Genomic DNA, 26,396 nt, shown 5'->3' on the forward strand with positions numbered 1-26,396 from the left:
TCAGCAGGGGATCTTGTAGATCACGTTGGTTCTGTCCATGGCGGGGAACGGGCCACTAGTTCAGGTGAGCACTTGTTGTAGGGTTGGTGTGGGCTTGTGTGCCACTCTGATATCCAGAGGTCGTAGGAGTCTTGTGCTGAGTTCTGATGTGTTCCTGATGTAGGGTCGTGTGATGAGTGTGTCGGTGCATGTAGAATCTTTCTGATGCAGTTGCTGTCGGCATCTCCTGATCCCGTTCTTTGGGTATCCATTATCCTTGAACACTTGGAAGAAGTATTCCTCCTCCTCTTGGTGCAGCTCTTTGTTGCTACTGTGTGTAGTTGCCCTTTTCAATAGTGTTTACATGCAGACTACTGTCTGTCTTATGGTTTGATGTGTTCCTTTGTTGATATTGTTGGTCTCGAGTGTGGCTTCCAGTGTAATTAGCCATTCCATTTTGTTGGCATTCCTGTAGTTGTAGTTCAGTCCCCAGTAAGAACGTTTTTTTCCGCGTCTGTCAGTTTCCTCTTGGAGAGGTTCCTTATCCATGTGTCAGTTCAGTTGTTGATGTTTTTGTGGGTAAGTGTGGTTAGCTTTTCTTGCAGGGTGTGTCTTTTCTTGGCTCTTGTGGTCCATCAGCTGATGCTAATGGCTTGTTCCATGTCAGTTGCCCAGTCTGATTGGTAGCTTCCTGGAATAACGTGTTTTGGCGCGTAATTTCTCTGTTGCATTTGTGGAGCCGGTTGAGTGCATCATTTATCATTATCCTTACCATCTTGTGGCTGTTTTGTTCTGCTGTTTTCCAGGCTTGTGTGTTGTTGATGGGTGGTTTGTACTTCACACCGCATGGCCATACCTGATTCCTGAGGCATCCATGTAGGAAGTAGAATTGTTTGTGGGCTGCGCTCTCTTGATTGGCATAGTTTTCCCATTTCCTTGCCAGTTTGAACGTGTTGTGCCTGTGGGCTTTTTCCAGTTTTGGAGTAATCTGTAGCTTGGGTTGTGGATGCTGAGGTCGATTGGCTCGCCGAGCTGGTTTGTTGTTCCGCAGATGTTTCATTACCGAGCTGGGTAACACCCTCAGTGCAGCCTCTAATGAAACATCGGTGTGATTTCCCGCCTGGTTTTTAAACACTGGGGTCCGTTGTGGTGGATTGCCTCACTTCCACATCCACAACCCGAGCTACAGATCTACTTCAAAACCTTAATATCTTACATTTATCCAAAAGCAGACACAGAATCAAATGGTCCAATACTGATTCAAAGTGCTGTGCTCCTACATCCCTAACTGTCACAGGAGTTAACAACCTGTGAATGGACATGTTCGGAACCAGTGGGGACTCAGTACCTGCAAAACTCATCGAGGCAGAAACTTTCACCCTATTTAACAAAAGTGTTTAGACCAAGAGCTGGAAAATCAGATTAGGTTGGTTTGTTTGGTTCGTGCAGAGATAATGGGTCAGGCAGGCTGTTTTCATGCTGCTGTCTGGATAATAATTTTTAAATCTTTCACATGTCTTGGACACATCTGGCTGAGCCAGTATTTATTGCCAACCCTAGTTGCAACTTGAAGATGGTGGTCAGTTGCCCTCTTGAACCACTGCTGTCTATGTGGGGTAGGTTGATCCACAATGTCATCAGGAAGGGAATTCCAGGATTTTGATCCAGTGACACTGAAAGAACAATGATTCCTATGATTGTATATCCCCTTCAGGATTGCAAACTCTGCTTCAAAACTGCTGTAAACATCATATTTAAATTATTTTCTGTTTCTGTCACTCACAGAACCAACTATTTTATGCCCTCTAGTTTCTTTGTCATTCCATCCCTCTTGATATTCCCCTTGAACCTCCTCTCCTCCTTTCTGATGGAGTAAACATTGATAAATGTCACATCCCTGTAGGGTTTCACCCAAATGACAAGCAGTTAAAGTGACGCTCGATGAAGAGTCTGGAAAAATTTGACTCTAAACGTTTCACTTTGGGGTCCCAGCACAATAGAAAATTGAATCACATGGGAAGAGATTTAGCGAGCTCTTTGATTGAAGCACTGCAGGATGTAAACACAGGTCTTTCTGGTAAGTTTTTGCCAAGTCCAGAGAAGGAGTTTGGGAGTCTTGCTCTCCTAACTCTGAATGCTGAGGATAGCGACAGAACTGCTTCAAACCTGACTGGGATGAGACACTTCACGATCTGTTCTCCCTTCCTTTTCCTTTTTCCCCTTTTGCAGGAGCCAACTGCTCATTTATTTTTCATGTTGAAACCACGGTGTGCTGTGGTTTCATTCACTTATTCCTTGTTCAGATTTTTTTTCACTCAATACCTCAGTTGAGGATCTCTCAACTTGTGTAAAACTCAGAAAGGTTTCTTTTCTTGCCAAAGTTGCTCTGTTGTTTCTATGTCAGTGTTGCTGGTCTTTTGAAGCTCAGTACAAATGGAATAAGCTAATTTATTCATTCTCTTCAACTTTCAACTTTCATTTCCACAAATCCCCTGTATTTCTCCCAAATAACAATTTGTGAGCTGCTCACACAACTTTACGTTTATGACCGTAAGTCTGTAACAGGAAGAGGAATTGGCCATTCAGCCCCTTGAGCCTGCCCTGCCATGCAGACCCTTTTTTATATTCACTTATGGGAATTTGGTGTCTCTGGCTTGGCTAGCATTTATTGCTTATCCCTAATTGCCCTGAGGGCAGTTAAGAGTCAACCATATTTTGACCATGGTACAAAATCAGCTAGTTCCAATTGCCTGCATTTGGCCCATATCGTTCTCAATCCTTCCACTCATGTACCTATCCAAATGTTTTTTTTTCAAATGTTGTTATTCTACCTGCCTCAATGACTTTCTCTGGCAGCCTATTCCACGTACACACCACTCTCTGTAAGAAGGAGTTGCCCCTCAGGTCCTTCTTCAATCTTTGCCCTCTCACCTTAAACCAATGCACTCTAGTTTTGAATTTCCCATCCCTGGGAAAAAATGATTGTATGCATTCATCTTATCAATGCCCCTCATGATTATCTACACCTCAGTAAGGTCACCCCTCATTCTCCTATGTTCCAAAGATTAAAGTCCGATCCTAGTCAACCTCTCCCTCTAACTCAGGCCTACTAGTCCTGGCAACATCCTCATACATCTTTGTACAAGTTCCAGTTTATCCATATCTTTCTTATAACAGGGTGGCCGAAACTGTATATAATATTACAAGTGAGGTCTCCTATAAGTAAGGACTTCTAGAACTATAACATAACGTCCCAACTCCGATACTCAATGCCTCAATTAATTAAGGCCAGCATGTTAAACACCTTCTTCACCAACCTGTCCACTTGTAATGTCGTTTTCAATGAACGATGTGCTTATACTCCGAGGTCACTTTGTTCCACAACACTCCTCGGGACCTTACCATTTACAATATGAGTCCTACCTTGGTTTGACTTTCCAAAGTGTGACACGTCACACTTATTTGCGTTGAATTGCATTTGCCAGTCCTTAGCCCACTTCCCCACATGGTTAAGGTACCTCTGTAATTTTTCATAACCTTCTTCGTTATCAACAATATCTCCTAATTTTGTAAATTTGTTACATTCATTAGCAATGTTAGATCACATGGATTCCAGGGAGAGCTAGCTATTTAGATACAAAGTTGCCTTGAAGGTAGAAGACAGATGGAGGTGGTGGAGGATTGCTTTTCAGACTGTAGGCCTCTGACCAGTGGCGTGCCGCAAGGGTCCACTGCATTTTGTCATTTACATAAATGATTTGGATGAGAACGTAGTTGGTGTGATTTGCTGTAAGTTTGCAGAAGATACCAAAATTGGTGATGTAGTAAACAGTGATGAAGGTTATTTCAAAGTACAATGGGGTCTTAATTACATGGGCCAATGGTCCAAGGAATGGCAGACAGAGTTTAATTCAGATAAATGTGAGGTGTTGCATTTTAGTAAGGCAAATCACAGCAGGACTGAGACATTTAATGGTTGGGTCCTGGGGGGTGTTGTTGATCAAAGAGATCTTGGGTTGCAGATTCATTGTTCCTTGAAAGTGAGTCGCAGATAGACAGGGTGATGAAGAAGGTATTTGGTATGCTTGCTTTTATTGGTCAGTGCATTGAGTTTAGGAGTTGGGATGCCATGTTGTGGCTGTGAAGAACATTTGTTTGGACTCTTTTAGAATACTGCATTCAGTTCTGGTCTCCCTGTTATAGGAAAGATATTGTTAAACTTGAAAGGGCTCAGAGAAGATCTCCAAGGATGATGAGAGGGTTGGAGAGTTTGAGGTAGAAGGAGAAGCTGATTAGGCTCGGGCTATTATCCGTGGAGCATCAGAGGCTGAGGGATGATCTCATAGAAGTTTAAAAAAAAATGAGAGTCATGGATAGGATGAATAGCCAACATCCTTTCTCCAGGGTAGGACAGTCCAAAATGAGAGGGCGTAGGTTTAAGCTGACAGTGGAAAGATTTAAAAGGGACCTGAGGGGTAACTTTTACTGCATTGGGTAGTGCATGTGTGGAAAGAGCTGGCACAGGAGGTGATGGAGGCTGGTACAGTTACAACATTTAAAAGGCTATTGATGGGGCGATGATTCTGAATTAGACAGATAAGGGCCAAATGCTGGGAAATGGGACCTGAAACATCAACTCTGATTTCTCTTCTCTCTGCCAGACCTGCTGAGCTTTTCCAGCAACTTCTGTTTTTGTTTCTAATGAAATCTTAGTTAGCTCCAGCAGTAATGCATGAACTTCCACTTTTCCTCTTTTTAGTAGTGAAATACCCTTCCTCAGTAGGACCCGAAATGTTAACTCTGTTTTTTGCTTCACAGATGCTGCCAGACCTGCTGAGCTTCTCCAGCAATTTTGTTTCTGTTCCTGATATACAGCATCTGCAGTTCTTTCAGTTTTTTGTTTAGATCACATGGAATTCAGGGTAAGCCTTCCAACTGAATATATAATCGGCTTAATGGTAGGAGACAGCTGGTGGTGGAGGATCGGACAAGAGGCCTGTTATCAGCAGTGTTGCGCAGCGATTGACACTGCGTCCACTTCTGTTTGTCATTTAGAAAATTGATTTGAATGAGAATGGAAAGGCTATTAGAAAGTTTGCAGATGACACCAGAATTGAGGGTATGGTGGACAGTGAAGAAGGTTATCTAAGATAGCAAAGAGATTTTGATCAATAGGGTCAAAGGCAGATAGATATTAATTTGAATAAATGTGATGGATTGCATTTTGGAAATGCAGACAAGGACGGAATTATACAATTAACGGTAGGGCCCTCAATAGTGTTGTAGAACAGAGAGATCTTGGGTTTCAAATATTTAATCTTTGAAAGTTGCATCACAGATAGACCAGGGTGGTTAAGATGGTGTCTGGAATTCTTGCCTTCGAAGCTCAGTCCTTTGAATACAGAATTGGAGACGTCATGTTGAGGTTGCACAGGACAGTGGTGAGGCCTCTTCAGGAGTGCTGTGTGAAATTATGGCCACCCTGTTGCCAGAAGGATGTTATTGAACTGCAGAAGGCTCAGCAAAGATTTGTCAGTATATTGCTGGGAATGGAATGTTTGAGGTATTAAAACAAACTGGGAAGGTTGGTACATTTTCACTGGAGTGTAGAAGGTTGAGGGGTGACCTGGCCGCAGTTTGTAAAATCATGAGGGGCATGAATAAGGTGAATGACAATGGTCTCTTCCCAAGGTGGGGGTAGTTCAAAACCAGGGGGCATATTTTTAAGGTGAGAGGAGAATGATTTAAAATAGACATGAGGGGCAACTTTTTCACAGAGAGTGTGGCACATGTGTGGAATGAACTTACAGAAGAAATGATAGAATTAAGAATTGTTACAACATTTAAAAGACATTTGGATAAATTCATGAGTGGGAAAGTTTTGGAGGGATGTGACCCAAATTCAGGCACGTGGGTCTAGTTTAGTTTGGGAACAGGGTTGGTATGAACCATTTGGACCTAAAGGTCTGTTTGTGTGTTGTATGACTGTATGACTCTACCTTTTTAGCTTCTGTGGCAGAGTTTCAAAGAGATTCAAAATTCTGAGAGAGGAAATTCCTCCTCATCTCAGTGTTAAATTAGCACCCCTTCCTTCTAAGACTCTTCCTTCTGGTCATAAATTCTCCCATGAGGGGAAGCATCTTCTCAGTATTGACAATATCCAGCCCGGAAAGAATCTGATATGTTTCAATGCGATCACCTCTCATTCTTCCAAACTCCAGTGAGCAGAGTCCCAATCTGTATTGGGTGGCATGGTGGCTCAGTGGTTAGCACTGCAGCCTCACAGTGCCAGGGACCCGGGTTTGATTCTAGCCTCAGGTGACTGTCTGCGTGGAGTTTGCACATTCTCTCTGTGCCTGCGTGGGTTTCCTCCGGGTGCTCCGGTTTCCTCCCACAGTCCAAAGACGTGCAGTCCAGGTGGATTGGCCATGCTAAATTGCCTGTAGTGTTCCGGGGTGTGTGGGTTACTGGGGGATGGGTCTGGGTGGGATGCTTCAAAGGGCAGTGTGGACTTGCTGGGCCGAATGGCCTGTTTCCACACTGTTGGTAATCTAATCTAATCTGTATAGCCTAAGTTTAGTTAGATACTGGGATTTGAGCAGGCCGTGATCAGGAGATGAGAGATGGGGTGTCTGGGATTGATCAGAAGGAGGGGTGAGGGAGATCCTGTGGTAAGGAGTGTTCGACCACAAGAGAACAGGAACACAGCACAGCAGGGAGGTAGGGAAGGAGGCAGATTTCAGGTGGCAGTTGGAGGCAGTCTTTAGGGGTGAGATGCACGTTCTGGAGAGGAGGGAATTTTTTGTAAAGTGGAAACAATTCCTTGTATGCTCCTGGCCCATAAGCAGTGCTCGAAAACACACTTATTGACTGAATCTGGTTAGTATCACTTTAAATTTAGTTGTTGGGTTTCCTCGGCTCTGTGTGAGCCTGCCTGCTCAGTGTGACATTGAAACTGCTGCCAGCACGTGTAGAGAGAAACATCACAAACAGATAATATCATCACAATGCCAGCTCTCGGGAGCAGAGACAACAGAATCCCAAACTCAGTTACACTGGAAATAGGAGATTGTTTTAGAGAAATGCAGTTAGGTTGTCTCTTCCACCTGTCATTTGGCTGAGTGGGTTCACATTTCCTAGATAGTTATGGCATTGCATGCCAACTAAACAGGCAGATAGAAAAACTGACTGACAGACAGGCAGATGGACAGGCAGGCAGAATGACAGGCCGACAGCAGGAAAGCAGATAGACAATTCGCAACTTCTCGTGCAACTGAAGAGAAAGATATTTTCTTAGAATAAGGAGGAAGCCTGTGGAAGAAGCCTTATCATGTGTAATATTGATCAACCAAATTAAACCTGTGAAAACCAGCAGGAGTCAGAGAGGGCATCACTAATCTGGGACCGTTCTTTTTCATTTGAGTGTCACTGACTAAGCCAGTATTTCCTACTTATCCCTAATTTCCCAAAGGGCAATCGAAAATTAACCAAACTGCTACTGGTCTGGAGTCAGATTAGGTAAGGACTGGAGATTTCCTTCCCTAGAAGATGAAGGGCTTCAGAACAAAACGGTGACTTTCTTGCTCAGAGATAATGGGAACTGCAGGTGCTGGAGAATCCAAGAGAACAAAGTGTGAAGCTGGACGAACACAGCAGGCCAAGCAGCATCTTAGGAGCACAAAAGCTGACATTTTGGGCCTCGACCCTTCATCAGAGCGGGGGATGGGAGAGGGTCCTCTCACCTATCCCCTCCTCCCACCTCAAGCCGCACCTCCATTTCCTACCTACTAACCTCTTCCCGCCCCCTTGACCTGTCCGTCCTCCCCGGATTGACCTATCCCTCCCTACGTCCCCACCTATACTCTCCTCTCCACCTATCTTCTCCTCTATCCATCTTCGGTCCGCCTCCCCCTCTCTCCCTGTTTATTTCAGAACCCTCTCCCCATCCCCCTCTCTGATGAAGGATCTAGGCCCGAAACATCAGCTTTTGTGCTCCGGAGATGCTGCTTGGCCTGCTGTGTTCATTGACTTTCTTGCTCCTCTGATGCTGGAGAGGAGAGTATAGGTGGGGACGTAGGGAGGGATAGGTCAATCTGGGGAGGACCTGCGGGGCTTGTCCAGCTCCGTGTTTATTGACTTTGGCTTCCAGCATCTGCAGTCATCTCTGTCTCCTAGACATTCATGAGCGTGTTGGGTTTCTCCAACAATCAGCTTCATAGAATCACAGTTGCAGAACTGTGCAGCTCATAAACAAAACCTTGCTGAACATAATGCCAAACTAAACTAGTCCCACCTGCCTGCTTCTAGCTCACATCCCTCCAAACATTTCCTATTCATGGAATTATCCAAATGTCTTTCAAACGTTGTAATTCTACCCACATCCACCACTTCATCAGGAAGTGCATTCTCCATGTGAACCACCCTCTGGGTAAAAAAAATTCCCCTTGTGTCTTTTTTTAAATCTCTCTCCTCTCAGCTTAAAGATTAGGCCCAATCAAGGATAGTAGTGGTAAGTTGTGTGTGGAGTCAGAGGAGATAGGGGAAGCGCTAAATGAATATTTTTGAACAGTATTCACTCTAGAAAATGACAATGTTGTCGAGGAGAATACTGAGATAAAGGCTACTAGACTAGGTGGGATTGAGGTTCACACGGAAGAGGTATTAGGAATCCTTCAGAAGGTGAAGATAGATAAGTCCCCTGGACCGGATGGGATTTATCCTCGGATCCTCTGGGAAGCCAGGGAGGAGATTGCTGAGCCTTTGGCATTGATCTTTAACTCATCATTGTCTACAGGAATAGTGCGAGATGACTGGAGGATAGCAAATGTGCTTCCCCTGTTCAAGAGGGGGAGTAGAGACAACCCTGGTAATTATAGACCAGTGAGCCTTACCTCAGTTGTTGGTAAAGTGTTGGAAAAGGTTATAAGGGATAGGATTTATAATCATCTAGAAAAGAATAAATTGATTAGGGATAGTAACCGGAAGGCAAAGTACAGGGCTAATGGTAAGATTCTTAGTAGTGTAGATGAGCAGAGAGATCTCGGTGTCCATGTACACAGATCCTTGAAAGTTGCCACCCAGGTTGACAGGGCTGTTAAGACGACATACAGTGTTTTAGCTTTTATTAATAGAGGGATTGAGTTCCGGAACCAAGAGGTCATGGTGAAGCTGTACAAAACTCTGGTGCAGCCGCACGTGGAGTATTGTGTTCAGTTCTGGTCACCGCATTATAAGAAGGATGTGGATGCTTTGGAAAGGGTGCAGAGGAGATTTACTGGGATGTTGCCTGGTATGGAGGGAAGGTCTTACGAGAAAAGGCTGATGGATTGAGACTGTTTTTGTTAGAGAGAAGAAGGTTGAGAGGTGACTTAATTGAAACATATAAAATAATCAGAGGGTTAGATAGGGTGGATAGGGAGAGCCTTTTTCCTAGGATGGTGACGGCGAGCTTGAGGGGGCATAGCTTTCAATTGAGGGGTGAAAGATATAGGACAGATGTCAGGGGTAGTTTCTTTACTCAGAGAGTAGTAAGGGAATGGAACGCTTTGCCTGCAACGGTAGTAGATTCGCCAACTTTGGGTACATTTAAGTTGTCATTGGACAAGCATATGGACGTACATGGAATAGTGTAGGTTAGATGGGCTTGAGATCGGTATGACAGGTCGGCACAACATCGAAGGCCGAAGGGCCTGTACTGTGCTGTAATGTTCTATGTACCCCAGCCTTGAAAACCCGCCCCAGGAAAAATGCAACTGCTACTAACTTTATCTGTTCGTCTCATTATTTTATAAAGTTCTATGAGTCGGACTGTCATCTCCTACCCTCCAGTGAAACAAGTCCCAGCCTTTCATTATAACCCAAACATTCCACCCAGCAACATTCTGGTAAATCTCTTCATGGTCAACATTTGACTCTTAATTCCAGGTATTTTTACTGAATTCAAACTCCACCAGCTACCAGACATCCCCTGAACATTCCCTGGGTCTCTGGATTGATAAACAAATGATAAAATTGCTCAGCCATCACCTTGGTGAGGGGAAGCTTGTCAATCCAGTGTGTTCATAAACAACATTTATTTTTATGTCGTGTTCAGAATTGACCTGGGAATTTGCATTAAATGGAAGTCACAGCTGCTTGAAGAAATGCATGATAAACTTTGATGTGAATTGGGAGTCTGAGCTGCTGAGGCCTGGAGTCAGGAACCCAAAACTGTGCCTTTCCTTCCCAGGCTTTCTACACCATGCATAACTGTGTTCAACTTGCCCCCCGCTCCAGAAGCCCCTTCGTCACAATCCACCTCCCCCATCCTTCCCCTCCCTTTCCCAGATTGCCGACCCTAGACTGCAGGCATTTGTCACCATATATGTACACATTAGATTCAAACTAGTGGTTTGTTTTTAATTCATTTATGGAATGTAGGCATCACTGTCTGTGCCAGCATTCATTGTCAATCCCTAATTGCCCAGAGGACAGTCAGGAGTCACCCACATTACTGTGGGTCTGGAGTCACACGCAGGCCTGACCAGTAAGGGCAGCAGATTTCCTTCCCTAAAAGACATTAGTGCACAGGTGAGTTTTGTGACAATTGACAACGGTTACATAGTCACCATTAGAATAGTTCATTTTATTCCAGTGTACACTTTTTAATTGAATTCAAATTTGACCATCTGTCACAGTAGGCTTTGCACCTAATCCACAAATCATGATGCGGGTGTTCTGGGTCGCAAATGACCCTTTAATCAGGAGGTGTCGTTTTGCTGATGTTTCTGAGTTTCTTTTGAGATCCTCTGTATCTTTTATTTCCAGACCCTCTCGTCTTTTAGTTTTACTCTGTGTCCAGCTGCAATTGCTTGGGATGGGGCAGTCACTTGCAAAGGAATTGCTTCCTGGGTTGTGGGGAGAAAGCAGGTGGAGTGAGACTCATTGGGCAAATTTTTCAATGAACTGACAGAGCCATATCAGACTGAATGGCGTCCCCCATGCTCTTTCATTCCTCCATTAGATCCAATGACCTCAAAGACCAAGCTTAAAGCAAAATACTGTGGATACTGGCAATCTGAAATTTGAAAGAAAAAACACTGCTGGAGAAACTCAGCAGGCCTGGCAACATTTTCAGTGAAAGAAACAGAGTTAATGTCTCGGGATTGTGACCTTTCAGGGAACAGGGAAATGTTAGTGATAATAAAATGTGAGGCTGGATGAACACAGCAGGCCAAGCAGCATCTCAGGAGCACAAAAGCTGACGTTTCGGGCCTAGACCCTTCATCAGAGCCTCTGATGAAGGGTCTAGGCCCGAAACGTCAGCTTTTGTGCTCCTGAGATGCTGCTTGGCCTGCTGTGTTCATCCAGCCTCACATTTTATTATCTTGGAATCTCCAGCATCTGCAGTTCCCATTATCACTGATACTATTTTAACCTCACTGCGAAGCCTCTTTCAGGGATGCCTAACCTGAAGAAGTTACCCTCCTCCCTCCGGACCAACCTCAGGGAATCTCTCTCCCATTGCAACTCTCTTGTAATCTCTTCGGCCTTGAAACTGCTCGACCATGTCCTGAAGCAAACCAGGTACCACAGCCACATCACCTTTCTCAGCACCTGCCTACGGAACCAGATCATCCCCAAGGGACTACAGTCCACATTTCAGCCTTCCCAATTTGTCCCCAACCGTGACCACCTCTACACCCAGAATATTCAGACCCTTCAGAAGCGGTTCTCCCTGCGAGTCCTGAAACAGACACTTGCAGCCATGCGCCGGCACCTCCAGGCACTGCAATCCAACCTGCCCCAGCTCAGAGCCTCCCTCTCCCAGACCTGCAAAGGACCCCTGCTGTTTTTTATCCTCCGCAGGATCCACAGACTGAACACCCAGTTCCACTCAGCTTTACTGGACACCAAAAATCGTAAGTACAACCAACTCACTGGCCCCTGCCACCCACAAGAGGATTCCTGCGCCTCCCAAATCCCGACTCTGTCCCTGCCCCTCCCCCACCATGCACCCGCCGCCATTGACCATGAGGACACGGCCGGAGACCCCACCGATGACGTCACATCCGCCTCCGCCGGCCACAGAACTTCCGGAACCGCTGCTGCAGTCACCACCTCCACGTCCAGGTACTACAGCCCACACACCACCCTCACCTCAGCTGCTGCCGCCCACCCCGATCCTCCCACCGCCGACGGAACCCCGCCCACGGTCGACGCCGACGGAACCCCGCCCACGGTCGACGCCGACGGAACCCCGCCCACGGTCGACGCCGACGGAACCCCGCCCACGGCCGACGACATCATCGCTCCGCCCACAACCTCCACAGCCTGTAACCCCAGAGGAGACAGCCACCCTGAGCCCTGCCGAATCTTCACCATCCCCCCAGACCTCCCACTGACTGAGGACGAACGGTCAGTCCTGAGCAAGGGGCTCACCTTTGTCCCCCTACAACCACACATCAACGAATACCAGTCACGGTCGGACATAGAGCAGTTTTTCCGCCGTCTTCGCCTGCATGCCTACTTCTTCAACCGGGAACCCAACCCTCCTTCCACTGACCCCTTAAAAAAGCTCTGATGAAGGGTCTAGGCCCGAAACGTCAGCTTTTGTGCTCCTGAGATGCTGCTGGGCCTGCTGTGTTCATCCAGCCTCACATTTTATTATCTTGGATTCTCCAGCATCTGCAGTTCCCATTATCAGGGAAATGTTAGTCATCCTTTTAGTTTTTAGTAAGGACAAAGTCAGGGATAGTTGGAAAGGAGAAGGATAAAAGAGGAGGTCCGTGACAGGGAGGAGGCAAACAAAATTAAATGAATGAAGGGATGATGGTGCAATTTGACTGAAGATAAGATTGGAAGGTCTGGGGAGGTGGGGGTAGCCACAGCAGAAATGTGACCATCAGCAGCTGTGCAAATAAATTGGAGACATACTTATGATCAGAAATTGTTGAGCTCAGTGCTAACTCTGGATGGTTGAAGGTGGCTTGGTTTAGATCACATTGGTCTTTTATATAGAGATGTGTGAGAGGCTAGGACATATAGGTTAGACTGAAAATGGTGAGAAGAGAAGTGATGAGGAGCATAGGGACATGCTTGTGGACCAAGTGTGGACTGAATATGTGTTCAATTAACACACACACACACACACACACACACAGTTCGAAAGGGAATTTTCTTCATATTCATTCACAAGATGTGACCATCGCTTACGAGGCCAGCATTTATTGCCCATCCCTAACTGCCCACAAGATAACAATTACTCTCATGACTGTGAATCTGGAGTCACAAACCAGAGAAGGACACTAAAAGACATTACTGAATCAGGTAGGTTTTCACTGACAGTTGACAATAGCTTCATGATCATCATTAGACTCCTAATTCCAGATATTTATTGAATTCAAATTCCACCGGGTGCCAAGACAGGATTCAAGCCCAGGTCCCCAGAACATTGTCTGGGTTTCTGGGTTAATAGTCCCATGCTAATAGCACAAAACCATCACTTCCCCTAATTGGTCAAGTTGTTGCCATTGAGGATCAAAGGGAGATATTCAAAGTGAAATTCATATTGTTGGCCTTTGAAATGATAAATTGCAGATTCAGGACAGTTAGAACAGCTGTTCCTCCCAGGAGAGACCGTGCTACTAATTTCTGTGAAATGGAGAGATGCTGTGCTACAGAAGGTCATTCCTTGTTATTTCTAATTCTCACTCAAAATGCAATGTTTTTTGTCTTGAGAGTGACAATGTTTTCAGCTCAACGTGTCCCCATTTCTGTATTGTATTTGTCAGGTTTCTGGAGCACAAAGTTAGAGCCATGTTGGACCAAAGGGTGAAAAGCAGTCAGCTCACTTTTCGCAATTTCTCAGTCTTCTCTCACTTTGTATGGAGGAGAAGCCTGTTATTAATTTTTTTCCAGCCTATTTTCCTCCTTTTGTCTTCTGTATAATTTATTCCTGTACAGTGACCATATTCAAACACCTTATCCTCTGAGATCGAAGTTATCCAGATGGTAGAGGTCAGGATAGGGGAGTAGGAGGAGGGGAGGGGTCTGGAGTTACTCATGTAAAACTCACCTCAAGAACAGATCACAGAGTGAACACTATAAGATAAGTAGAAACAAAGGTTTCTGGAGGGATTTCTGGGAGGAATGAGGAGGCCAATCTACGGCAAAGGAGGATTCTCATGACGGTACAGGGCAATTACTTTAATGTGCTTATCTGGCCGACCACCTCCCACAATTATAGCCAGGCTTGAGGAAATCTCTGGATTATTACCTGAGGCATGTGCAAGCTGAGACAGGCCAAAGCTGAGTGGCCAGATCAATGTACAGCACTAAACTGATGTGGAGAAGTGGGTTCCAGATATCCCAAATGGAATTTGTACCAGTGGGATGGGCTCCACACGTACCATGATGGAGACAATGTTCTCCTCAGCTGTAAAATAATGTAAAAGACAGGGCTTAAAACTGAGAAGTTACATGAAGAGTTCAATTTTAGGAAGAGGTGACAAATCAATAAAGCAGAAAGATGGTAAGAGAGAAAGATGTTTCCAAAGGTCGTGACAACCTTCTGTGATGAGCCAGGATCTTTCTGAAAGTCCATGTCGATATCTCCTGCTCCTAGTTCACAGCTTCTCATGTAACCGAAGAGAAAGTTACTTCCTCAAAGTAAAGAGGAAGTCTGTGGAAGAAGCTTCTTTGCCTGTGTTAGGTCAATAAGCCAAATTTAAACTGTGAAAGCCAACATGAGCCAGGGAGAGTTTTTTAACTTTTAAACTGTGAAAGCCAACATGAGTCAGGGAGAGTTTCTCTAATTTGAGACTGTTTTCTTTTTCATTTACTGGATATGGGCATTGCTGGCTCGGCCAGCATTTATTACCCTCCCCTAATTACCCAGAGAGCCATTCAGAATCAACCACATTGCTATGGGTCTGGAGTCACATGTCGGCCAGTCTGGGTAAGGATGGCAAGTTTCCTTCCTTAGAAGACATTCATGAACCAGATGGGTATCTCCAACAAGCGTCAGCAGCCTCATGGGCATCATTCAACTCTTAATTCCAGGCATTTTTATGAATTAAAATTTGGGCGGAGGTAATAATTCACCAAAGTGAAAAAAAATTAAGAGAGGAACATACTCACATAGGACGTGAAAAACATACCATGATAGGAAGGGGCAGACCAAACCAATTTAAATGTTTATCAGTAGATAAGACGATATGCCACAAAAATTCGAGGCCATGTCTTATCTGAATGCACTTTGCATTCAAAGCAAAAAAAGACAGACTGTAAGCCAGGAAATAGTGGTGTGGTTGTTCTGTTAACTAATGATGGTATGAGCGCAATATAGGAGGATGAAAAAGTTCAACATCTTGGGTTGCCAAAAGAAGCTTGTGTGAAAATAAGAAATGATGAACATAAGAATTCACATTTGAAAGCGACATATTGCCTTCCCAACTGTGCCCATGTGCTCGATTGGAGTATAAAGGTAAAAATAATGGAGATGTAAGAACTGCCAATGCTGAAGTGAGAAATAACAGAAGCTTGTTGGAAAGTTATTGTCATAACCATGCTGAATTTTAATTTCAATATATATTACAAAACTTAGATGGGGTAATGTAACCTCGATTAGGAATTCATGGAATGCTTTTAGGATAATTTTTTGGATCAGCAGATTCTGGAGCCAACCAGAGAGCTTGGTACAACAAAATATAATTAATTAATAATCTCACAGAGAAAGCATTCCCTAGGTAACAGTGAACATATTCTGATTAAATTTTACATTCAGTGTGAGGGAGATGAGTGGGTCCAAGACTAATATTTTATTCATAAATAAGAACTATGATGAGGACATGAAAGCAGAGCTAGCTGTTGTGAACTGGTGTATGGGACATAGCCAAAGGTCTACAGAGGTAGGTTATAAAAAAAAACAAAAATTGGCTTGGAGGTTATGAAGGAGAGCAAATTAGAGTATGAAAGAAATTTAGCTAGAATTAAAAATCAGTAAGAGATTCTATAGGAAAGAAAGATTTTCAAATGCATATTGGAACTGTAGGAAATGAAAGTGAAGAATATGATTTGAAAAGGCATTGATCTTCACAAGAGGGGATATAAACAATATTCAAGAAATAGTTGTAAGCCTGGAACTGGAAGGGAGGGAGGAACTCAATAATATTATAGTCACTGCAGAAGTGGCACTGAGTAAATTGTTGGAACTATACACAGTCAAGTCTGGGTCTTGATGGACATCATTGTAGGATCCTAACAGAAGTAGCTGGTGAAATATTTGACACATCGATTCTGAATTTTCAAAATTCCATGGATTCAAGGAAATTTCTTTCAGACAGAATCAGGAAACAATAGACCAGTTAGCTCAACATCTGTCAGAGGGAAAATGTTGGAAGCTATTCTTAAAAATATTATGATAAAACACTCAGGAAAAGTCAAAGTAATCTGCGTGGTTTTGTGAAGGAATCATTCTGGTTAACCAATTTATTGGAGTTCAGACTCTAATTTGGAAGTGCAGAACTCAAGTACTGCTGAAAACAAATATCTTTTGACTTTATTTAAACTTGCTTTTGAGGACATGTGGTGTTAGTGACAAGGCTAACATATTTTGCCATTCATTATTGCCCTTGCTCTGAGAGGCTTGCTGGGCTATTTAAGCGTACAGCTCAGTGTCAGGCCCTTTGCTGTGGATCTGGACTCACATGTAGGCCAGGCTCGGTAAGGCTGGCAGATTTCTTTCCCTGAAGGATATTACTGAATGAGATGGGCTTTGACAACAATCAACAATAGTTATATGAATGCCATTATGCCAGCTTTTAATTTGATATTTTTATTGAATGCAAATTCAACTAGTTGCCATCATGGGACTTGAAACTCTGCCCCTGGAACATTGCCCTGAGGTTCGCCTTATTCCAGTGACATTTCCACCAGGTCACCACCTCCCCTATATCCAGTATGACAATTTGAAAGAAACACCAAGTACAGGGAAGAATTACTGTAATGCAAGGGAATCCTGTTTGTTTAGTAAGTGGACAATGGATGGTCATGTGTCATTGGCCAGTCTTTTGGACATTTGACGGATATATCTGTCAGAACATTGGCACTAAAACTCATTTACCACATTGCGCATTTGACAGAATGCCTTTCTGGCTCAATGTCAGTGTCCTGTTACTTGTGAACACCATTCACATAGCAGCAGCATGAAACAGCTAACTTCACCCGTTACATCGGCTGTTTGCAACAAAGTAGATAGCCTGTCTGTACCCAACCAGCCCCATGTTGAAAAAACACAACACAATGTGTCCAACATTTGAGGGAAACGTCGAAAAGATAGTTCCTCTTCTAGGAGAATCATAAACAAGAGATCAATGTTTAAATATCAAGGCTTGTTCATTGCAAGCAGGAGTGAAGTAGGTTTAGCCCAGGGTATTGTCGTATGGCAAGTAGGCTTGAGGGGCTGAGCGGTCTACTCCTGCTCCGAGTGAGCATGTTTGTATATTTGCATGTAGTTTTACCAGATTTCATTCTCAAACTTTGATTACAGTGTATCAGATCAAGATGTTACTACCCACAGACAACTGTAGCTTAATGACAGCCATGAAATGAAAGGACTGCTTGCTCAGGATAGGGCATTGTGAATGTTTGTATGTGTGAGTGTCTCTGTGAGTATGTCTGTGGGTGAGTCTGTGTGTGTGTGTGAGAGAGTTTGAGTATGTGTATGTGTGAATGAATGCATTTGGGTGTTAGTCAGAGAGAGAGAGTGCAAGTGAGGGAGAGACTGCATATGAGTGAAAAGTGTGTGTAGACGTGTGTGTGAGAGAATGCGTGTGTGAAAGAGATCATGTGTGTATGCGTTTGTGTGTGTTTGCTTCAGAAATAAGTAGACCCTCAATCAATTACAGGGAACAGAACAAATGTATGCTGTGCTCTTTAATCTTGGTTTTGCCTGAAACATTTTTCTGGAATTTCTTGCATTTTCTCCTCAGCAGGGTCTGTCCTAACCAATGGTGAGTGAATTTGCTGTATTTTCACATCCGAAGTTTTCTGCACTTTTCATATCTCTGTGCTAACTTTAATGCTGTGTGAATCCGACTGGATGCTGGTCTTGTTCAGCTCCACCAAATCAGTACTGTCTCTGACTGTCTCTCTCACACACGTACTTTCAGTCTGATATACACACACACACACACACACACACACACACACACACACACTCACAGAGACACACACTCATTCACACACTACCTCACAAATATACACACACTGTTTCACACAAACATGGACTTACATACAAGAGACACAAATACACACATCATACTGACACACAAAAATAGTGGTCGAAAACGCCCTCCACCAGGTCTCGCACATTTCCCACAACTCATGCCTAACAACACCCAACTCCCGGCAATAACAACCAAAACAGAATCCCCCTCGTCCTCATGTACCATCCCACTAACCTCCAGACCCAACACATCATCCTCTGGCACTTCTGCCATCTGCAATCTGACCCCACCACCAAAGATATTTTTTCCCTCCGTACCCTTATCTGCTTTCCAGAGGGTCCACTCTCTCCATGACTCCCTTTTCTGCTCCACCAGCCCCACCCCACCAGGCACTTTTCCCTGCAACTGCAAGAAGTGCTAAACATGCCTACACCCATCCCAGGCCCCAAGAAGACCTTCCACATCAAACAGATGTTCACCTGCACATCTGCTAATGTGGTATACTGTATCCGCAGTTCCCAATGTGGCCTCCTCTACATCGGGGAGACCAAGCGGAGGCTTGGGGGCTGCATTGTGGAACACCTACACTTGGATAGCTGCAAATGAAAGCACCTCCCAGTCGCGAACCATTTCAACTCCCACTCCCACTCTTTGGATGACATGTCCATCCTGGGCCTCCTGCAGTGCCATGACGATGCCACCCAAAGATTTCAGGAACAGCACCTCATATTTCACTGCAGCCCAATGGTATCAATGTGGACTTCACAAGCTTCAAAATCTCCCCTCCCCCAACCATATCCCAAAACCAGCCCATCTTGTCCCCACCTCCCTAACCTGTCCGTCCTCCCACCTAACCACTCCTCCCACCTCAAGCCCCTCTCCCATCTTCTACCTCCCAGCATCATTCCGCCTCCTTGACCTGACTGTCTTCCTTGGAGTGACCTATCTCCTCCCTAACTCCCCACCTACACTCACCTTTACTGGCTCCATTCCCGCCTCTTTGACCTGTCTGTTTCCTCTCACCCTATCATCTCCTCTATCCATCTTCTATCTGCCTCCCCCTCCCTCCCTGTTTATTTAAGAACCCCCTTCCCCTCCCCCATTTCTGAAGAAGAGTCGAGGCCCAAACATCGGCTTTCCTGCTCCTCTGATGCTGGTTGGTCTGCTGTGGTCATCCAGCTCTACAACTTTTTATCTCAAAATTTAGAGGTTGCTGGAGAAGGAAGCTGTAAACATGAAATAGACATTTCAGAACACTCGAACACACAGACAAACTGCTGTTATTCCTGCATGGATCTGAGGCAGATACAATCTACAACATGCAGGGTCAGCAATATTAAGGCCAACTCCAAAGCACATTCCTTTCCAGATTGATCATGGACCCCTGGCTACTGGGACATGGTAGCTTTGTCATTCTGCAAGGATGTGATTAAATAGATGAGATTAAGAAGCCTCCTTTCTCAGATCATACGCCATTCTTTTGAGCTGGAAATTTAAAAATCTCATCAAACAGGCAGATTTCCCATGTTTTCCTGTTCATTCTAATGACCATTGTCATTACGAACAGCATTGAAGTATAAATCCGCAGCAGGAATGCGAACTCAGTCGCAGTTTCAGTGATAATGGGAACTGCAGATGCTGGAGAATCCAAGATAATAAACTGTGAGGCGGGATGAACACAGCAGGCCAAGCAGCATCTCAGTTGCAGTTTCTCCGTTTTTGGGTTGACCTTATCCCGTGGAATTGCTGGTCACATCAGGGCAATGTGGAAAAAAAAGTATGGTCTGGTGAGAGGTGACAAACTTGAAATAAATTCTCTGCTTTTCTCTCCACAGATCCTGCCAGACTTGCTGAGTTTCTCCTGTACTTTTTGTGTTCTTTTGTATATTTCAGATTTCCAGAATCTGCACTATTTTGCTCAGGCTAGCTCTGAAGAAGGGTCACTCGGCTGGAAACGTTCACTCTGTTTCTCTCTCCACAGACACTGCCAGACCTGCCGAATTCTGTTTTTGTTTAGTTCAGATCTCCAGCACCGACAGTACTTTGTTTTAATTTTACATTTAAAATAAGTCGCCGACAACACCAATGTTAACAACACAGAATATGTGTCTGTCAATGCACAGGCATTTTGAGAACTGCTATGATTTGAAGGTGTTTATTATGTTCTAATCTCAGTTATTTTTGATTCACAGGTCGGGTGGATACACAGACAACTCTTCTCCAATTCCCTGAAGCTGTGACAGTGACTGAGGGTGGCACAGTGACATTTCGCTGTGATTTGCGAAGCAGCAATGCTGATTCCACTGTGAACAGATATGATCTACACTGGCACCATTCACGTGGTGGGCTGAAAATATTGAGTCATTATGTAAACGGCCGTGTTTACCGATCGAGAGGATTCTCTGAGCGGTTCCAGCTTCCCAGAAATGTAACCAGTAACAGTTACATTCTGACCATCAGAGACCTGAAGCTCACTGACAGCAACACCTACAACTGTGAGATTTGGGGGAAGATCTATGGAAACGGAACCCGCCTGAATGTAACCAGTAAGTACTCTCTAATATTATATTAATTTTGTTCCAAATATGATGATTAAATTACCATCTCACAAAGAAATGAATGTGACAACATCGTCACTTATACAGTGGAAGTTATCGCCTCAAAACAGAGTAAAATCTGGATTAAACGTGTCGATGTGTGAACGTGCTCCAACAACATCTTACACAGAGTTTCTGAAGAAGGGTCCCAACCCGAAACGTCAGCTTTCCTGCTCCTCTGATGCTGTCTGGCCCGTTATGTTCCTGCAGCTCTGCACCGTGTTATATCTTACACAGAGTTCAATTAGAAGGAACAATGATCACAATAAGTAAAGGTGCCTGGTTACATGGGGACATTTTCAGGGGTGTATGTGTAAAAGCAAATATTTATGATCAAATCTGCACCCATTGATGAAACCAAATATCTCTTCCGACTTGAAGGTGCAAGGGGCGATCTTGTCAGTTGTAATTTTGGGAAGTTGGAATCATATTTCACAGGCAATACAAGGAGAGGCTATGGTCTCATTGCGTGATCACTGGACTGTTAATCCAGAGACCCAGGTAACATTCTGGGGACCCGGGTTCTGAGGCAGAATTTGAACTCAATAAAAATGTCTGGAATTGCGAATCCATGAACCCATTGTCGATTGTTGCAAAATACCCATTTGGTTCACTACTACTTTCAGGAATAAAAATGCCATCCTTTCCTGCTCAGGTCTGCATGTGACTCCAGACCTACAGCAATGAGGTTGACTCATAACTGCCTTCTGGGCAATTAGGGTTGGGCAATGAATTCTGGGAAGTTAGGGATTGGGGGGGGCGCCCCCATCCTGAGAATGAATAAAGGAAACAAAAAGTTGGAAGATGGGAATCCCAGGAAGCTATTTGCTGACAGGATCCCTCTCTGTGGTTAGCAGGGTGTAGCCCTCCAAAGGAAGCTGGGACCCAGAAGGGGAACAAAGCCAGTCTGTGGCTCCCTCATCCGGTTCACCAGTCCCACCACATCCATCACCTTTCCCTATCACTGCAGGAGCTATAACACATGTCCCTACACCTCCATCCAAGGCCCAAAGTAAACTGTCCATGTCCAACAGGGGTTCACCTGTGTCTCATCCAACCTGGGCTACTGCATCTGTGAACCAGCAAGTGAAGTGAAGGAAAAGGATCAATAGAGACGCAGTGACAGACATTTGAGAGGGTATTTCAGAAACCTCGGTGTAAGTACATTGCTATGAAAAAGGAAAATCTCCAAATGGATGATCCACTATCCTTGGTAACAATGTGGCCTCTCCTACACTGTTGAGAAAAAGCACAGGCTCAGTGATATATTTGTGGAGCAGCTATGCTTTGTACATGATAATCAACAATATCTTCGGGATGCGAACCATTTTAACTCCCGCTCAGTCTCTTGGTGACATGTCCATCCTGGGCCTCACCCAGTACCACAATGATGCCACACGCAAACTGGAGAAACAACACCTCATGTTCCACCTCAGGAGAGTACAGCATGATGGCCCAAACATGGAATTCAGTAGTTTCAAAATCTTCCCACCCAAGGGCTCAACTCATAACCAACACTCCCTCTCATCCTCACCTCCTTGATCGGACACCACCTGTCCATCTTCTTCCCCAGATAACAAAGTCTCGAGCTGGATGAACACAGCAGGCCAAGCAGCATCTTAGAAGCAGAAAAGCTGATATTTTGGAAGGTTCTCGGCCCAAAACATCAGCTTTTCTGCTCCTAAGATGCTGCTTCGCCTGCTGTGTTCATCCAGCTCGAGACTTTGTTATCTCGGATTCTCCAGCATCTGCAGTTTCCATTATTTTTCATCTTCTTCCCCATCTATCTGCCCCAGCCAACCTACTGACCAATCGCTTTTACCCCTACCTGTATCCACCTATTGCCATCCTACCTACCTTCACTTTATTTCCCAGCTCCCCTCCCCATCTCCAGTCCTGATGATTCGGCCCAAAACATCAACTCTCCTGCTCTGCTAATGCTGCCTTAGCTGGGGTGTTCTTTCAGTTCCACACTGTATTGACTCTGACTCCAGCATCTGCAGTTCTTGCTGTCTCCAACCCACAAGGATTCTGGAGTCTGTGAACTGAAAATGGACAATTGAAACGATTACAAGCATCAAACAGGCTGTAAGGGCCGGAACCTTAAAGTTTGAGCATGCAGGATGTTACCCATGGTTTCCAGTGGAGATTTCTTGTAGAAATTAGTTCTTGTAAAGTTAACACCAAACAGAGAAAGGAGCTATAGCCCAGAGAAAAAAGAAACAAAGTTGTTTTGGGGAATTAATGGGGTGGTGTGGGTAGGGAGTGATTTAAGATTTAAAAACACAATTCCATCCTAAACAAACTTTGTGCCCACCCTCTTTCAGCTTGATCTGGGGTCAGAAGGTGACTGGATGATGAATCCAGTCCCAGAAGACAGGCTGAACATTTAAATCTTACAATAAAGAACAAGGGACTGAGTTAGATGATCAGCCATGAATGTTAGAGGAGGCTGAAAGGGCTTCTCTCTGGCATTGGTATAACAGCAGGAGATGCCCTTGGTCCAGGAGATTATGTTATAGAATCGGTTTGGATTGAGGTCAGGAACAGTAAAGGAATGAAATCATTCATGGGAGTGATCTACAGGCCCCACAGCAGGAGCCAGTGTGGAAGAAAGTGTACAAGAAGAAACATTGGGTGCCTGTGAAAAAGGGAACATCATGAGTGACTTAAATCTACGTATAACCTGAAGAAATCAGATTGATAACAGTAGCCTGGATGAAGAGTTCATTGGTTTCTTTGGAAAGTGATTCTGTAAAATGCTGCTGTCAGAAACAATCAGACAGTAGGTTATATTAGACTTGGCATTGTGGAATGTGACAGGAGTAATGGTTTCAGAGTAAAGGCCCTCCTGGGTAGCAATGACCACAATATGATTGACTTTTACATTCAGTTTGAAAGGAGACTCGAACAGAGACTAGTATTTTGAATTTAAGTGTGGCTGCGTAGAAATGAAAGCTGAACTAGCTGGAATGAACAGGCCTGTGAAGTGAGGGGAAAATATCAACAGAGACACAGTGACAGATATTTAAGGGAGTATTTCAGAATGCTCAGAATATGTAGAACCAAGAACAAAGAACAAAGAAAATTATAGCACAGGAACAGGCCCTTCGGCCCTCCAAGCCTGCGCCAGTCAAGATCCTTTGTCTCAGCCTCTCATCTATTTTCTAAGGGTATGTATCCCTTTGCTCCCAGCCCATCCATGTACCTGTCCAGATACATCTTAAGAGACACTAATGTGTCTGCGTCTACCACCTCCGCTGGCAATGCTTTCCAGGCACCCACCACCTTCTGCATAAAGAACTTTCCACACATATCTCCCTTAAACTTTCCTCCTCTCACTTTGAACTCATGACCCCTCGTAACTGAGTATCCCACTTCTGGGAATAAAGCTTCTTGCTGTCCACCTTGTCTGTACCCCTCATGATTTTGTAGACCTCAATCAGGTCCCCCCTCAATCTCCATCTTTCTATTGAAAATAATCCTAATCTCCTCAAGCTTTCTTCGTAGTAACGCCCTCCGTAACAGGCAACATCCTGGTGAACCTCCTCTGCACCCTCTACAAAGCATCCACATCCTTTTGGTTATGTGGTTACCAGAACTATACACAATACTCTAAATGTGGCCAAACCAAAGTCCTATACAACTGCAACATGACCTGCCAACTCTTGTACTCAATACCCCGTCCAATGAAGGAAAACATGCTGTATGCCTTCTTGGCCACTCTATTGACCTGCGTTGCGACCTTCAGGGAACAATGGACCTGAACAGCCAGATCTCTCTATACATCAGTTTTCCACAGGACTTTTCCATTTACTGTATAGTTTGCTCTTGAATTAGATCTTCCAAAATGCATCACCTCGCATTTGTCTGGATTGAACTCCATCTGCTATTTCTTCACCCAACTCTCCAATCTATCTCTATTCTGCTGTAATCTCTGACAGTCCCCTTCACTATTTGCTAATCTTTGTGTCATCTGCAAACTTTCTAATCAGACCACCTATACTTTCCTCCAGGCCATTTACGTAATTCACAAACAACTGTGGTCCCAGCACTGGTCACAGGTCTCCAATTTGAGAAACCCCCTTCTACTAGTAATCTCTGCCTCCTGTTGCCTAGCCAGTTTTTTTTTATCCATCTAGGTAGAACATCCTGGACACCATGCAACTTCACTTTCTCCATCAGCCTTCCATGGGGAACCTTACTAAACGCCTTTCTGAAGTCCATGTATATGACATCTACAGCCTTTCCCTCATCAATCAACTTTGTCACGTCCTCAAAGAATTCTATTAAGTTGGTAAGACATTACCTTCCCTGCACAAAACCATGATGTCGATCTCTGATCAGCCCGTTTTCTTCCAAATGGGAATAGATCCTATCCCTCAGTATCTTCTCCAGCAGCTTCCCTCCCACTGATGTCAGGCTCACTGGTCTATAATTGCCTGGATTGTCCCTGCTATCCTTTTTAAACAAGGGGACAACATTAGCGATTCTCAAGTTCTCCGGGACCTCAACCGTGTTTAAGGATGCTGCAAAGATATCTGCTAAGGCCCCGGCTATTTCCTCTCTTGCTTCCCTCAAAACCTGGGATAGATCCTACTTGGACCTGGGGACTTGTCCACCTTGATGCCTTCAAGGATACGCAACACTTCCTCCCTACTGATGCCAACTTGACCTAGAGTCATCAAACATCTATGTCGAAACCTCAACATCCGTCGTGTCCTTCTCCTTGGCAAATACCAATGCAAAGCACTTGTTAAGAATGTCGCCCATTTTTTCTGACTCAACGCATAACTTTCATTCTTTGTCCTTAAGTGGGCCAATCCTTTCTCTAGTCAACCTCTTGCTCCTTATATGTGAATGGAAAGCTTTGGGATTTTCCTTAACCATGTTTGCTAAAGATATCTCAGGTCCCCTTTTAGCCCTCTTAATCCCTTGTTTCAGATTCGCTCTACATTCTCGATATTCTTCCAAAGCTTTGTCTGTCTTCAGTTGCCAAGAACTTATGTGTGCTTCCTTTTTCCTCTTAGCTAGTCTCACAATTTCACCTGTCATCTATGGTTCCTTAATCTTGCCATTTCTATCCCCGATTTTCACAGGAACATGCCTCTCCTGCACACTAATCAACCTCTCTTTGAAAGCCTCCCACATATCAAATGTGGATTTACCTTAAAACAGTTTCTCCCAATCTACATTCCCCAGATCCTGCTCAATTTTGGTTTAGTTGGCCTTCCCCCAGTTTCGAACTCTTCCTTTAGGGCCACTCTCATCTTTGTCCAGGAGTATTGTAAAACTTACGGAATTGTGGTCACTATTTCCAAAGTAGTCCCCTACTGTAATTTCAACCACCTGGCTGGGCTCATTCCTCAATGCCAGCTCTCAAGTCCTCCGGGACTTCACCCATGTTTAAAGATGCTGCAAAGATATCTGTTAAGGCCCCGGCTATTTCCTCTCTCGCTTCCCTCAAAACCTGGAATAGATCCTATCTGGACCTGGGAACTTGTCCACCTTAATGCCTTCTAGGACACCCAACACTTCCTCCCTACTTATGCCAACTTCCGGAGTTGGACTATGCAAATACTCCTCCAGAAAACCCTCCTGGATGCTCCTT

General features: G+C 44.5%; 1 protein-coding gene across 1 annotated transcript in view; it reads left to right on the top strand.

Annotated features, from left to right (window-relative positions):
• LOC125454593 (uncharacterized) overlaps positions 1–26,396 on the top strand; it is a 75,144-nt gene that overhangs the window by 9,890 nt on the left and 38,858 nt on the right. The window contains exon 2 of the mRNA XM_059648782.1: positions 20,381–20,734. Coding sequence (XP_059504765.1) covers positions 20,381–20,734 — 354 coding nt within the window. The remainder of the gene's footprint in view (positions 1–20,380; positions 20,735–26,396) is intronic.

Source organism: Stegostoma tigrinum, chromosome 9, assembly GCF_030684315.1.
Source record: "Stegostoma tigrinum isolate sSteTig4 chromosome 9, sSteTig4.hap1, whole genome shotgun sequence".
Taxonomy (NCBI): Eukaryota; Metazoa; Chordata; class Chondrichthyes; order Orectolobiformes; family Stegostomatidae; genus Stegostoma; species Stegostoma tigrinum.